Genomic DNA, 16,401 nt, shown 5'->3' on the forward strand with positions numbered 1-16,401 from the left:
TGGTTTGGAAGCTTAAGAAATATGAGCTCCAGGGATACACATGCATAAAAACGTAAAGCATGTAACATTTTCCCTCATAGCATCTTCACAAACAGGAAGCAAGGCCTATCTCACAGGTTGGTTGGACTACACTCTGTTTTGGGGGGAAGGGACTGAACTGTATTTCCTGAAGTGTGGAAGCTTGTTTATTTGTTTTTCTTCTCATACTGGCAGCATTGTTAGCCATGTATGAGAGGGGGAACAATTGTAAAAGAGGGTGGTGACATTAGACATTTTTAAAAGTCTGTAGTTAGCCTGTATTTATAGAGTATTTTAAGAAATGTCCAAATTTTGAGCACTCCTTTTTGAAAGTATTTTCACTATTTGTGCTGAGAAACAATCTCGACAGGAAATGGGAACAACTTCATCTGCAGAGCCGAATATCCTGAAACAGCTGTCAGTGTAAGAGGGAAAGAGTGTGAGCCAACAGGGAGGAATGCTTGATTCCTCTCCCTCCTCCTCCCCCCTCACTTTAACTCCATCCACGGAACCTGGGAAAGACAGCAGGGAGAGTCTCCTGACAGTCACCTGAGGCTGGGAGTAGGTGCTGAGGGGTCCTCGGAACTGTTCCAGGAGGAACACAGACATGTGAACCGCCTCTGGATCAGACAGGAGGGGGATTGCTTTGTCCTTGTGCCAAAGGGATTTGTAGGTGTCTCTCTAATTAGCAATTTTCTCACATTTGATACTATTGACATTTTGGCCCAAATTATATTTTGGTCTTTTCATGTGTTGTGGGTGTGTGTGGAGGATGGGGGTGGGGAGGGAGAGGCTGTTCTGTACCTTATAGACTACTTAGCAGCATCTCATCTGTCCAGGGGGCTTCTTCCCTGGTGGCTCAGAGGGTAAAGAATCTGCCTGCGATGCAGGAGACCTGGATTCAATCTCTGGGTCAGGAAACTCCCCTGGAGACAGGAATGGCTACCCACTCCAGTATTCTTGTCTGGAGAATTCCATGGACAGAGGAGCCTGGCAGGCTTACAGTCCACTGGGGTCTCAGTCAGAAGCAGCTGAGTGACTAGCCCTTTCACTTTCACTAGTTGGCCCGCTAGATGTCAGTAGCAACCCTCCCGATTGTGACAATCAACAGCATCTTCAGATATTGCTAAATGTCCTGTGGGGTTATAATCTCTCCTGGTTAAGGACCACTTCTCTATATAAGTAATCAGTAGTCTGATTTTTCTTTAAAAGCCAGAATAGGTTTTCCACAATTATGTACTACTTTGAAATCAGAAAAAGACAAAGTCACTTGTCCTGGCCATTGAGGAGAGAAAACCATATCCTCAGAATAATTATGTTTTCAAACCGCAATATTTTAATTCACATGTCCTTTACCTCTTCGAGGGCTTCACTTGTGGCTCAGCTGGTAAAGAATCAGCCTGAAATGTGGGAAACCTGGCTTCGATCCCTGGGTTGGGAAGATCCCCTGGAGAAGGGAAAGGCTACCCACTCCAGTGTTCTGGTCTGGAGAACTCCATGGACAGTCCATGGAGTCGCAAAGAGTCGGATGCGACTAAGTTATTTTCACTTCATTCACTTACCTCTTTGAGTGGCTTGGGGGTAAAGAATCTGCCTGGAGGATACACCTGAGGCATTCAGTACCTGGGTTGGGAAGATACCCTGAAGGAGGAAATGGCAACCCACCCCAGTATTCTTGTCTGAGAAATCTCATGGATATAGTGGCTTAGCAGGCTACAGTCCCTTGAGTTGTAAATAGCTGGACCCAACTGAACACACACACATACATTAACTTTTTGAAGTTATTTGAAGAATGTGTTGGGGTTTAGTCCAGATTTTTTTCCCCTAAAAATAACCAACTGGTGCCTCCAAATCATTTTATTGTTACTAAGGATGAGTAGAGAAAACACCCTTCATTGGCATTTTCAATATGTCAAAAGCTTTGAATATATGTCTCTTTTATTTTTTTTTAAATGAACACAACCTTTAAAACTTTTATGTTTTGTGAGAATTCAGGCAAGATTTTTTTCTAAAGTTTCTTTTTAAAATTATCAGAATAAAATACTTATATTTAATGGATGTTTTGAAGATCAGATATACAATGCAGCTTATGTATGCATGTATGATATTCTGTGTGTGCAATCTGGTTTACTATGCTTTTACTTGCCATCTTATCATAATTATTTTTAGATCATTAAAACTTCTTCATGTATGGCAAAGCCACTATAATATTGTAAAGGAATTAGCCTCCAATTAAAATAAATAAATTTATATTTTTTAAAAAAGCAAACTTCTTCAAAAAGCTGAGTGATTTTCCATAATACATATGCAGTATATCTTTGAAATTTTTTCCTGTTGCTCGACACTTTATTTCTAAATTTTGCTTTCATAAATAACGGTGCAATGCAGCAGCAAGCATTTCTGTTAATTACATGTTCACATCATTGTTTAGAGCTAAAACAGAGGATATATTTGTCAAATAGGTCTTCATAAGGCTTGAGAGTCACAGTTACAGAATGTTAGATTTTGAATATCAGTTCCCTGAAGAATGACAGACAGTGTGTACCATAATTAACAAAATCACTATGCAAGTTTTATAGGAAAATATACTAATATAGATTATAGAATCTGCTTTCCCAACTAAACCATATTTAAATAAACGAACACTTGTGAATTAGCAATCTTAAATGAGCATACTTCACATATTTCATTATGAAAGATTTTCTAAAAAATTATCCACTGAATCCCAATACTTTGAGAAATGATTAAAGAGTAAGTCATTAAAAAGGTATTGAAATATTTTTAATAACCATTTTATTGACCTATAGTTAATTTTGAATGCTGTGTTCCTTTCAGGTCTACAGTAAATGATTCAGATATATCTATATCTATGTAACTATATCTATTCTGTATAGATATAGATATATCATATTCTTTTTCAGAGTCTTCTCCATCATAAATTATTATAAGACATGGAATATTGTCCCCTTTGCAGTATAATAGGTCCTTGTTATTTATTTTATATAAAGTGTCTGAAATTCGCTCAGTAGTGTCCGACTCTTTGCTACCCCTTGGACTATACAGTCCATGGAATTCTCCAGGCCAGAATACTGGAGTGGGTGGCCATTCCCTTCTCCAGGGGATCTTCGCAACCCAGGGATCGAACCCAGGTCTCCTGCATCGCAAGGGGGTTCTTTACCAAATAAGCCACCAGGGAAACGTTTATATATAGTGCTGTGTATATATTAATTTAATAAAAAACAATATGGATAATTAAGTAATATTTGATATCTTTCTAATGATTCAGTTCTAAGCTCCGAATTGTATATAACTAGTTTAAGGCTCATATGGATGCAAGTCTTCCCTGTGATCTGTGAAGTAAATTATCAACTCGATGTATTTGAGTGATGCAATTTCTGAGCTTTTCCTAAACTTCCCCAAAGCAATGCCTTATTTCTTTCCTATAAAATATATCCTATGTATTGTCATGTCTCTTTTAGGAGAATGCTGCTGCTGATGCTAAGTCGCTTCAGTCGTGTCCAACTCCGTGCGACCGCATAGACGGCAGCCCACCAGGCTCCCCGGTCCCTGGGATTCTCCAGCAAGAACACTGGAGTGAGTTGCCATTTCCTTCTCCAATGCATGAAAGTTAAAAGTGAAAGTGAAGCCGCTCAGTTATGTCTGACTCTTAGAGACTCCATGGACTGCAGCCTACGAGGATCCTCTGTCTATGGGATTTTCCAGGCAAGAGTACTGGAGTGGGTTGCCATTGCTTTCTCCCCTTTTAGGAGACAGTCAAAACTAAATTGGGGAAGATCTCATGGAGAATAACTATTAATATTTTTCTGCAACCACGGTAAAGGGAGGACATGGACAAGGAAAACTGCACTGCTGTGACAGATTTCATCCTCCTTGGGTTCTCAGATGCCCCTGAGCTCAGAGTCTTCCTCTTCCTGCTGTTTCTTTCCATCTATGGAGTCACAGTTTGGGGAAATCTGGGCATGATTGCTCTCATTCAGGTCAGCTCTGGACTCCACACTCCCATGTACTTTTTCCTCAGCCACTTGTCCTTTGTGGATTTCTGTTACTCTACTACCATCACGCTGAAGATGCTAGCTGACATCTTAAATGAAGACAGAGCCATTTCCTTCCTGGAATGCACTGTGCAATTCTACCTGTTTTGCACATTTGGGGTAACTGAGGTCATTCTGCTGGCAGTGATGGCCTATGACCGCTTTGTGGCCATCTGTGACCCACTGCTCTACGTGGTCACCATGTCCCGAAATCTCTGTGTGGAGTTGGTGTCTTGTTGCTATCTTAATGGTACTCTATGTTCTGTGATTCACTTGTGTTTAGCTCTTCGGATCCCATCCTACAGATCAAATGTGATCAACCATTTCTTTTGTGATCTTCCCCCTCTCTTGTCTCTTGCTTGCTCTGATGTTACTGTGAATCAATTGGTGCTATACATTGTGGCCACATTCAATGAGGTTATCACCATTGTGGTCATCCTCACGTCCTACCTGTTTATTCTCATCACCATCCTGAGGATGCACTCAGCAGAGGGAAGGTGCAAAGCCTTTTCCACCTGTGCCTCCCACCTCACTGCCATCGCTGTCTTACAGGGAACAATCCTTTTCATTTATTGCCGGCCCCACTCTGGCAACAGCATGGATACTGACAAAGTGGCCACAGTATTCTACACTGTAGTGATCCCCATGGTGAACCCCCTGATCTATAGTCTGAGGAACAAGGATGTGAAAGAAGCACTCAGAAAAGTGGTGAACTCCAAAATATTATCCTAGGGAATATTTTCCTAGCAGGACTCAGGGTTAGAAATTGGAGGCTGATGAAAGGGTAATGATGCATTTCAGTGTTGGAGTGAAAAGAACAGTCAAGATGTAAATAGCTATGAGTGAGTCTTTTTAATTCTCTTATCTTTGTGCCTTTTCAACTTACAAATTTAGGATTGATTGAGAATATTTTAAAATGTGCAGCCTACTTTTTTGCTCTGATACTATATAAAATGTTTTAAATTGGACAGTGTACTGGATTGTTAAAACACACAAATTTAATTTTCTCTTAGACTTTCATGAGTTTAATGGACTAAGTATCAAATTTTATTTTAACATCCATTATGGGGACTATGATTCATTTCACAATTGAACTCCTGTTACAATAAGGAACACACCTTTGTCAGTTTTTACAGAGAATAAGATTCCATATGTGTATATAAATATAAATGTATATATTCTTTATTGTTTTGTTCTTACTTCTTTTATTATTTTTTGTTTTTGTCACTCAGTGTCCAGTGGTTTTGGGGTTTCATATATTATCACATCTGAATAATAGAGATATTGATAATAATTATATTACAGAAATTTTAGGGAAATTAAATTGCATGTAAAGTGAAAATAGCTTAGGAATATCCCTAACACATAATTGGCCATCTCTCTATGTATGTGTATATGTGTGTCTGTGTGTGTGCACAGATGTATATGGTCTATTGCACTTGGCATCATTGTGCTTTGCAGATACTGCGTTTTTACAGATTGAAGATGTGTGGCAACCCTGCATCAAGTAAGTCTATTAGCACTGTTTTTCCAGCAACCTTTGCTCACTCATGTCTCTGTCACATGTCACATTTTGGTAATTCTGGCAATATTTTAAACTTTTTCATTATTGTGTAAGTTATGGTGATCTGCCATCTCTGATGTTACTATTGAAGGTTTAGATGGTGGTTAGCATTTTAAAGTATTTTTCAACTAAGATATGTATTTTTTAGTTTTTATTGATTTGCATAAAGTTTTAAAATTATTTTATTTTATTCTGGCTGTGCTGGGTCTTCTATGTGGGCTGTGGACTTCTCTAGTTGTGGTGTTTGGGTTTAGTTCCCTGCGGCATGTGGTATCTTAGTTGCCCCACAAGGGATCAAGCACAGGTCCCCTGAAAAGGACAGTGGATTCTTAACCACTGGACCACTAGGGAAGTCCCAACATAGGTACATTTCTTAGACGTAATATTTCAGTGTGCCTCCTTAGACATATGCACACTGAAAATGTGTTTGACCTGCTTTATTAATATTTGCCTTATTGGAAAGAGAAAGTGAAATCGCTCAGTCGTGTCCAACTCTTTGCGGCCCCATGGACTGTAGCCTGCCAGGCTCCTCCATCTATGGGGTTTTCCAGGCAAGAATACTGGAGTGGGTAGCTGTTTCCTTCTGCAGGGCATCTTCCTGACCCAGGGATTGAACCGGAGTCTCCTGCACTGCAACAGACTCTTTACTGTCTGAGCCACCAGGGAAGCCTTATTTGCCTTATCACAATAAAGTGAATATACCAAACCTATAATATCTCCCAGCTATGTCTATATGCTAATAAATGTATATACCTACATATTATGCAGATATATTGATATATTATATATGTGTGTGTATTGGTTGGTTGTTGTTTAGTCACTAAGTTAGGTTTGGATCTTTTGGGACCCCCGTGGACTATAGACCATCAGGTACCTCTATGTATGCAATTATTTAATAACCATTGTTACAAATAGCAGCATTGCTGACTTTTGCCTCTTTTCTCACTTTTAATTACTTTCTTCTGGCTGACTTTAAAAATATGCATTAAATGCTTACCGTGACTCATAAGCGGACTTCTAACCTCTGTGTACATTTCTTTACTGTGTCTTGATGAAATGACCTTTGTTCATCCTTCCTTTATGTGTTTAAACTTCATTTATTCTTTCAACCTTGGCTCATATGTGCCACTGATACTTTATTTGCGCTTCCACTGTGATTTATGTAAATTTCTACATTAAATTCACTTGCTCAGTGAAGCATCTCTATTTGTGTCTATACTAACATTAGGAAGCACTACACTGGAGTTTATGAAAACCAGGATAGACAATTTGACTCTCATTTTTTAATTTGACAAGTAACACAAACTTCTTAATTTCTCAGTTTCCTCAAGTTTGAACATGGCTATTACTATTCACCTCTCAACATTATACTGAGATTACATTTTGACAACATGTAGGTACTCACTGACAGTTTATGTGTGTTTTAGTGAAATCTTTGGGGCCTGGAACTATTTATTCTTTTCTCTCTCACTATCACTTACGTATTATAAGTTATCTTTATTTTTTATTAGATAGTTAGATGAAAACTGGTATATAAATTGTATGTATATTGAGCTTAATATTAGAACTTAAAGTACTATGTTGACTTTTAAGATTGTAAATTGGTTCAAAATTGTTCCATGCTGAATATGTTGTAAATGGTGTGTTATATGAGGCAGGTCCACTTAGGAAAAGGAATCCCTAGTGAGGCTGAATACATGGGATGTCAGATTTTGGAAGCCTGGAGAGATGAAGAATGCGTTCATTTAATGGTATTTTATTTATTTAATTATTTTGGTTGTGTCGGGTCTTCGTTGCTTCATGCAGGCCTGTCTAGCTGCAGTCCGTGGACTTCTCTTGTTGCAGCACATAGGCTGTGTCGTTTCAGTGTGTGGGCTTGGTTGTCCTGTGGCATATGAGATCTTAGCTCCCAGGGATCGAACTTGTGGGAGGTATGTTCTTAACCACTGGATCAACAGGGCAGTCTCTGATTTAATGATTATTAACTTCAGGAAGAAACTATCATTCTTTATGTGTGCGGACAACAGGGAAGAGGTATCCTTGCCGGAATCTCAGAGGCTGGAGGACGTGCTCCTCTCATCTGACGTGAAGTTCATGAGGAAGAGGCAGAGCTCTAAAGGTGTCTACACAATTCAGGCTCTAGGCACAGGCCCCGTGGATCTCTGGTCCCTGGGACAAGCCAGACTGCTGCTTTTGCTTCTGAGTAGAGTATGGTGAGAAACTGGAAAAGAAACTGAAAAGCAAGAAGACATTTCTTTCTTTTCTCCTTCCCTTTTCCTTTGAACTTTTCCTCCTTTTCCTCCCCCTCACCTTTCTCTTTTTTTCTGCTTTTGGTGGAACCTAAAGTTAATCCTTTCGGGGGGCTCCAAAATCACTGCAGATGGTGACTGCAGCCATGAAATTTAAAGATGCTTACTCCTTGGAAGAAAAGTTATGACCAACCTAGATAGCATATTCAAAAGCAGAGACATTATTTTGTCAACAAAGGTCCATCTAGTCAAGCCTATGGTTTTTCCAGTGGTCATGTATGGATGTGAGAGTTGGACTATAAAGAAAGCTAAGCACCAAAGAATTGATGTTTTTGAACTGCGGTGTTGGAGAAGACTCTTGAGAGTCCCTTGGACTGCAAAGAGATCCAACCAGTCCATCCTAAAGGAGATCAGCCCTGGGTGTTCATTGGAAGGACTGATGCTGAAGCTGAAACTGCAACACTTTGTCCACCTCAAGCAAAGAGCTAACTCATTTGTAAAGACCCTGATGTTTGTAAAAATTGAAGGCAGGAAGAGAAGGGGATGACAGAGGATGAGATGGTTGGATGGCATCACCGACACAATGGATATGGGCGGACTCCAGGAGTTGGTGATGAACAAGGAGGCCTGACGTGCTGCGGTTCATGGGGTTGCAGAGTTGGACACAACTAAGTGACTGAAGTGAACTGAACTGAAAGATAAACCAGTTAACAAGTGTATCTGGGGATTCAGGTTGCAACTCACAGCAGCAATATCATGGCCCAAAGAATCGAAGAGTGGACATGAAAATATGACAAAAGGCTACAAACATGAATTTTTAGGGATTGCAGTACACAATCCGGAGTTTTTTTTTTCTAATCTGTTTTAATTTCGCTTAGTGTGTGTGTGTGTGTGTGTGTGTGTGTGTGTGCTCAGTTGCTCACAGACTGTAGCCTGCTAGGCTCCTCTGTCCATGGACCTTTTCAGGTAACAATGCTGCAGTGGGTTGCCATTTCCTCCTCCAGAGGATGTTCCTGACCCAGGGACCGAACTCACATCTCTTTTATTGGCAGGCAGATTCTTTACCACTGTGCCAGCTGGGAAGCTCCACTTACTGTATAAATCTCTCTGTAACTGAATATTCAAGTACTCCTCAAGTGTCTTATCTTCATTTTATGATTTTAATTATAGATACACTCTACTTTATTCTTTGTAATATTTGTAAACCAAAAATGACAGAGTGTGGTGGTCATCTTTTAAGATTTAAGTAAAATTACATGGTTCCATATTGTACAATAAATGTCATAATTTCCTTATTATTTCTAAAGTAAGAATTGTTATATTTTCTTTGGTTGCTTTGCTTTGTTGTTCTTGTTGTTGTTATTGCTTTTGTTTCTTAGGCCATGCTAACAAGGTATACAGGATCTCAGTTCCTTGACCAGGGTTGGAAAATGTACCCCCCGGCAGTGGAAACTCAGAGTCTCCTTGGTTGATTTTAGACTTAGTAACTAAATGAAATTTTCCTGGGCAACTTGTTCCAAAAGGAATTTTAGCCATCAAAAATAAATACTCTTCGAATCTGGTGACTTTGTTGATCAGATAGAATGGAAAGAGTGATTCAGAATTGTGGAAGGGGGTAAAAGAAATATATAAATCACTGGACCATGGAAATGTAGATAAAGCATTCAACTTTATTTATTTTTTATACATTGTGTCAAATGAAATGATATGATCAAAGTACACAGATCAGGAAGAAAAAGTGTAGAAAGAATCATTTCTCGCTAATGATATGAAAGTAAAAGTGAAGTCTCTCAGTCATGTCTGACTCTTTGCGACCCCATGGACTGTAGCCTACCAGGCTCTCCACCTATGGGATTTTCTATATTGGAGTGGGTTGCCATTTTCTTCTCCTGGGGACCTTCCTGACCCAGGGATCGAACCCTAGTCTTCTGCATTGTAGGCAGATGATTTTACCATCTGAGCCACCAGCAAAGTCCATATTTTAGATAGAATAACACCAGAAAACATCCTCACATGGATTTATAGGTTATTTACTATGTGAACCTAAAAATTAGAAGCAAAGGAGAAAAACAACAGCAAGAGAACCTTAAAATTTAAGGTTCAATGATTTCCTTCCTTTTCTGTTCACTTTGCTTATATTTCCATCTCCAAGGGTGTTCAAGTGAGTCAGCTCTTCACATGAGGTGGCCAAAGTACTGGAGTTTCAGCTTTAGCATCATTCCTTCCAAAGAAATCCTAGGGCTGAGCTCCTTTAGAATGGACTGGTTGGATCTCCTTGCAGTCCAAGGGACTCTCAAGAGTCTTCTCCAACACCACAGTTCAAAAGCATCAATTCTTCAGTGCTCAGCTTTCTTCAAAGTCCAAACTTCGCATCCATTCATGACTACTGGAAAAACCAAAGCCTTGACTAGACAGACCTTTGTTGGCAAAGTAATGTCTCTGCTTTTGAATATACTATCTAGGTTGGTCATAACTTTTCTTCCAAGGAGTAAGCATCTTTTAATTTCATGGCTGCAGTCACCATCTGCAGTGATTTTGGAGCCCAAAGAAATAAAGTCTGACACTGTTTCCCCATCTATTTCCCATGAAGTGATGGGACCAGATGCCATGGTTTTCGTTTTCTGAATGTTGAGCTTTAAGCCAACATTTTCACTCTCCTCTTTCACTTTCATCTAGAGGCTTTTGAGTTCCTCTTCACTTTCTTCCATAAGGGTGGTGTCATCTGCATATCTGAAGTTCTTGACATTTCTCCCGACAATCTTGATTCCAGCTTGTGCTTCTTCTAGCCCAGCGTTTCTCATGATGTACTCTGCATAAAAGTTAAATAAGCAGGGTGACAATATACAGCCTTGACATACTCCTTTTCCTATTTGGAACCTGTCTGTTGTTCCATGTCCAGTTCTAACTGTTCTTTCCTGACCTGCATATAGGTTTCTCAAGAGGCAGGTCAGGTGGTCTGGTATTCCCATCTCTTTCAGAATTTTCCACAGCTTATTGTGATCCACACAGTCAAAGGCTTTGGCATAAATAAAGCAGAAATAGATGTTTTTCTGGAACTCTCTTACTTTTTCCATGATCCAGCAGATGTTGGCAATTTGATCTCTGGTTCCTCTGCCTTTTCTAAAACCAGCTTGAACATCAGGGAGTTCATGGTTCACGTATTGCTGAAGCCTGGCTTGGAGAATTTTGAGCATGACTTTACTAGCATGTGAGATGAGTGCAATTGTGCAGAAGTTTGAGCATTCTTTGGCATTGCCTTTCTTTGGGATTGGAATGGAAACGGACATTTTCCAGTCCTGTGGCCACTGCTGAGTTTTCCAAATTTGCTGGCATGTTGAGTGCAGCACTTTCACAGCATCATCTTTCAGGATTTGAAATCGCTCCACTTGAATTCCATCACCTCCACTAGCTTTGTTCGTAGTGATGCTTTCTAAGGCCCTCTTGACTTCATATTCCAGGATGTCTGGCTCTAGGTGAGTGATCATACCATCATGATTATCTTGGTCATGAAGATCTTTTTTGTACAGTTCTTCTGTGTATTCTTGCCACTTCTTCTTAATATCTTCTGCTTCCTTTAGGTCCATACCATTTCTGTCCTTTATTGAGCTCATCTTTGCATGAAATGTTCCTTGGTATCTCTAATTTTCATAATTTGGTAACATTTAATTTTATGTATCAGGCGTGCTTTTTGATATGTAGTTTACTTTTTAGTTGGTTTTTGTTTTGTCTTCAATATGCAGTCTAGATTTTTATGTACTTGCATTTACCTTTAGCAATTTAAAAAATAAATACAGTGAAAACAAATCCATCTCCATTCTATATTTTATCTCAAATTTGGATGATATTTGAACTCAAATTTTGGTAAGTATTAAGCTTACAGGTTTTTTGTTGTTGTTTTATACTTTGTTAAGTGAAACAGTGTTTGTAAACAAATTGTGCAGCTCTCATCCCCAAACTATATAGAAATGTTCACAACATCATTTACTGAGAATGATTTCCTTCCCTATTGGTATGTAACATATCCAGTAACATTTATTAAATTATAATCTTAGTGTTGATACTTCTATCAGACTCTTGGTAATATCCAACAGTCCCTATTCCATCTTCTTTTCTTTTTCTTTACTAAAGAATGAAGGATGTATTTAACAATTGGCTTCCCTGGTGGCTCAGATGGTAAAGAATCTGACTGCAATGCAGGAAGCTTGAGTAATATTATTTAACATTCAAAGTACAAAGTTTTCTCTGCTACACCCAGTGGTGTTATACAAGGTTAGAATATATACTATTTTCTATCAGCAACTGTCCTATTAATCCATGAACAGAACTATATTATTCCTCTAGCTCGATGTAGTAATCCTCAGTGAGGGTGAGGAGATGACTTTTATAAACCACACAAAAAAATTAAATATTACAATTCATGGGAATAAGTTGCAGAGTTCCTTGTAAATGTTTTGCCATCAATGTTGATCATATTCAATATTCAAACTACAAAAAGTAAATTAACTCAATTGTGTGCACATTTGCCCATACCAGGTTAAATATATATATATATATTTATCAGAACATTAAGGTGTACCCTTGAAATATATAAAATTTTTGCTTGTCAATTGTACTTCAGTATGTTTAGAAAAAATTTAAAAGAATAACACAATATATTAAAAGTATATTTACTGATTAGTAAACATAACTTTTGCTGTCTCTTGTTACTATACAAAATGTTTTGGATTCTACCTCAGTGATCATGGAGCATGGGGAGAAGACATTGACACTTTTGATCAATTGTTGTATAAAATGTTTCTAAAGCTGCTGTTTGTTTTTCAAGAAATCAGAATTTCATCAGAAAACAGTCATTGATTCTAACTGCTTGTTCTGAGGCCTCCAAAGAACAAAGCAGGGAGTTTTCTCTAGGGTCTTGTTGACACGGGGAGTAGCAGAGACATGAGAGTCCTCTCCCCCAAACCAGAGACTCTCCAGAGGCTGGAGGGGAGGCAGCCCTTCCCACCTGCAGGTTTGTGTATAGGTTTGAGAAAATAGGATCTTCTTTACCGTGTAAAGTGATCTAGAAGATATGTTAGGCTTGTCAGTTCTTTATGAGAAAAATTATTTTAGGGAAAGTTAAAGCCACTGCAAATGTTACATTTTTAGAACAGGAAGGTCATACTTTCTAGAGAGCTCTATAGAGGGGCCTTGGTGTAACTAAGCTTCTTCATAGTCTCAGGGGCAAGTGTTTTCTGGGAGGGGAGGGACAGAGGGGCCTGAGTGTTTTCAGGTATGTGGCTCTGTGCTTCTGTGACTTTTCAGACAATAGGGAGGTATTTACATGGCAACCCACTCCGGTATTCTTGCCTGGAGAATCCCATGGACGGAGGAGCCTGGTGGGTTACAGTCCATGGGGTCTCAAAGAGTTGGACACGACTGAGCAACTTCACTTTCACTTTAGATAAAACTGAACTGAAAGAATGAAATGAATCTTCTGGAGAAATAGAATCAATAGGACTAGCTCTAAATAAGATTTTAGAGCAGGGGGAAGAATATGTCGGCTCATAAAAGCAAAATGAAAAAAAATGGGAAGAAATCATAAGAAAGATGATTTTAAACCATTCTTCCCAGATCCAAAGATAAGCTAAATTGTTTAACCCATATGATAACATCATTTGGGAGATAAGAAATAGTTTTAAGTCAGACAGAAGAAAAATGAAAAGCTACCAGAATAAAAGAAACAAGACAGTAGTTCTCAATTACAGGCAATTATGCACCTTCTCTCCCCTACCAAGTGTACACGTGACAATACCTGGAAACCTTTTTTATTGCCACAATGGAGAGACCAGGGGGAGGGTGATACTGTCAAAGAGGCCAGAGATGCAGCTATATGTGGTACCTTGAACAGTGCAGGTACTCATAAAAAAGAATAAATCAGCACAAAATATCAATAGTGCTGAGTTTGAGAAACTCTGAAAAGGTCACTAGTAAAGAATTTTACAATAGTGAGAACTGATTTGGAAAGACCGCCTTCTGACTGAATATGGGCTCTAGCTGTAGTTGAGCATCAATGCCTATATGTCACTAGGCAAGTCATAGCTTCTTCAAGTTTCTGTTGCTCACATGTAAAGAAAGGCCACTCAATAGGTATTATTTCCCGAAAGCTGTAAATCATTATTTAATTTGCTAGCTGACCTTTTCAGTCAAAAAAAGAGGGATGATGATTAAAGTGCTAATCAGATATTTAAAATATAAGCATAAGTAAGTACAGGTTTCCTGGTGGCTTAATGGTAAAGGATCCACCTGCCAATGCAGAAGACGTGGGTTTGATCCCTGGGTGAGGAAGATCCCCTGAAGAAGGAAATGGCAACCCACTCTAGTGTTCTTGCCTGGAAATTCCATGGATATAGGAATCTGGTGGGCTGCAGTCCATGGGGTCGCAAAGTCAGACATGATTTACCAATTAAACAACAATAAGTAAGTTGTTATTACTTACCACACAGACTAATCTTTGTTTACATCACAAATATGCACATATTTTATGTAAAACTTATTTCTGATTATAGAAGTCATTTCAAGTCTTTTCATTTTTTATTAATGACTGTATCAGCTAAAATTATTTCATTTTGCAGAATTCATGGAGTTCATATTTGAATGTCTCACATGAGGATTTGATTACATGTTACAAATAAAATTGCTTGATTTATAATTATAACATTTGTATGTCATTAAAATTATATTTCTGAACTTGAACAGAATTAAGTTTTAAATTCTTGAGGAAAAAATTAACGAGTAGTTCTTTTCTGAAGCTGTAGCTATTTTTGCCTTGGATGATGAACCCCTATCAGGATTATAACACAGATTCATTTTGGCTCATTTCATATCCCCTCTGCACAGGGCACGGGTAAGCATGATTTATGTGTCAGTCACTCTCCTAATATATTATTTCCAAGACAGATGTTCAGATCTGTCCATCAGGAAGCATGTCTCTGACCAAGAGAAATGTAACCGTTGGGGTCACATTCACCCTCTTGTGTTTCTCAGACTACCCAGAACTGCAAGCCCCCTCTTCCTGGCATTTCTGGCCATGTACAGCTTCAGCAGAGCAAGGAACCTTGGGATGATGGTCATCACCAAAGTTAACCCCAAACGACACACCCCCATGTACTTTTTCCTCAGCCACCTCTCATTTGTGGATTTCTGCTATTCTTCCATCATTGCTCCCAAGACGCTGGTGAACCTACTTGCAGAAGGCAGAGCATTTCATTTTGGGGATGTATGGTGCAGTTCTTTCTCATTCGCACCTTTGTGGTGACTGAATTAATCCTGTTTGCTGTGATGGCCTATGACTGCTTCGTGGCTATTTGCAACCCTCTGCTCTACACAGTCGTCATGTCCCAGGGACTCTGTGCCATGTTAGTGGTCGTGTCATCTGCAGGGGGAGGAGCTTGCTCCTTGACTCAAGTGTTCTCCTGTCAAATTATCTTTTCACGGTTTCAATACAATCAATCACATCTTCTGTGAGCTTTCTTCCTTGATTTCCCTCTCATTCTGACTCTTATCTCGGCCAGCTGCTTCTTTTCACTGTCGCCACCTTTAATGAGGTGATGACATCGCTCGTCATTCTCATATCTTGCATGCTCATTGTCACCACCTTGAAGATGCAATCAGCTGGTGGTCGCTGCAAAGCCTTCTCCACCTGTGCCTCCCACCTGGCCGCCATCAGCATCTTCCCGGAACCATCCTCTTCCTCTACTCCATGCCCAACTCCACACCCTCCAGGCACACAGTCAAAGTGGCGTCTGTGTTTTACATGGCAGTCATCCCCATGTTGAATCCCCTGATCTACATTCAAGGACACAGTCAGCAAACTAATGAAAACAAAATTGTTTTCACTTTGAAGGCATGTAACTGCTAAATATTTACTTTGGTTATTAAAGAACATTTTTCTGATTTTGAATGGATTCTGTGTCAAAAATTCACTTAGAAATCACTTTAGATTTGAAAAACAGCAATGGAAAAAATATGAGTTTTAGATCAGGAGACTATACCTGGTTCTGACTAAATAAGTCAGAGAAGATGAATTGACCTGACTCAGTCATTATCTACAAAACCAGTTTAATATGATTTTGTTCATAAAGTGGTATATAGAACAAAAGAATATAGATAATACATCAAACATATTGTATATGTGCAGTAAACTCTAGTTCTGTTATTCCTTTTTTCCGAATGACTAACAAGTAGTCTTAAATAAATGACCAAATTTACACTTTAAATTTGGTGAATAGATGACAGGGAAAGATGTAGTTTTACTTTCAGGAACTTCCCAAGCCAGCGGGCATGCATCTTTTACTTGGCCTTGAAGCATAGACAGATTTTTAAAGAGAAACAAAAGAGGATGACATAAGTTTTACTTGGAAGTGAGAGTTGGACTGTGAAGAAAGTTGAGTGCCAAAGAATTGATGCTTTTGAACCGTGGTGTTGGAGAAGACTCTTGAGAGTCCCTTGGGCTGCAAGGAGATCCGACCAGTCCATTCTA

General features: G+C 39.1%; 1 protein-coding gene and 1 pseudogene across 1 annotated transcript; both read left to right on the top strand.

Moving 5' to 3' along the window:
* The first annotated feature begins 3,866 nt into the window (after nucleotides 1–3,866).
* Nucleotides 3,867–4,802, top strand: LOC101106048 (olfactory receptor 5L2-like). Its single transcript, XM_004020582.5, has one exon. The coding sequence runs from the start codon at nucleotides 3,867–3,869 to the stop codon at nucleotides 4,800–4,802; it is 936 nt and encodes a 311-aa protein (XP_004020631.3).
* A 10,043-nt stretch (nucleotides 4,803–14,845) lies between these two features.
* On the top strand, nucleotides 14,846–15,780 carry LOC101106298 (olfactory receptor 5D16-like; annotated as a pseudogene).
* Nucleotides 15,781–16,401: the final 621 nt, after the last annotated feature.

The sequence above is a fragment of the Ovis aries genome, chromosome 23 (assembly GCF_016772045.2).
Source record: "Ovis aries strain OAR_USU_Benz2616 breed Rambouillet chromosome 23, ARS-UI_Ramb_v3.0, whole genome shotgun sequence".
NCBI classification, from domain to species: domain Eukaryota; kingdom Metazoa; phylum Chordata; class Mammalia; order Artiodactyla; family Bovidae; genus Ovis; species Ovis aries.

Bases quoted from the DNA above. Each gene is read 5' to 3' on its own strand.
- LOC101106048 (XM_004020582.5), top strand. From the start codon at position 3,867: ATGGACAAGGAAAACTGCACTGCTGTGACAGATTTCATCCTCCTTGGG.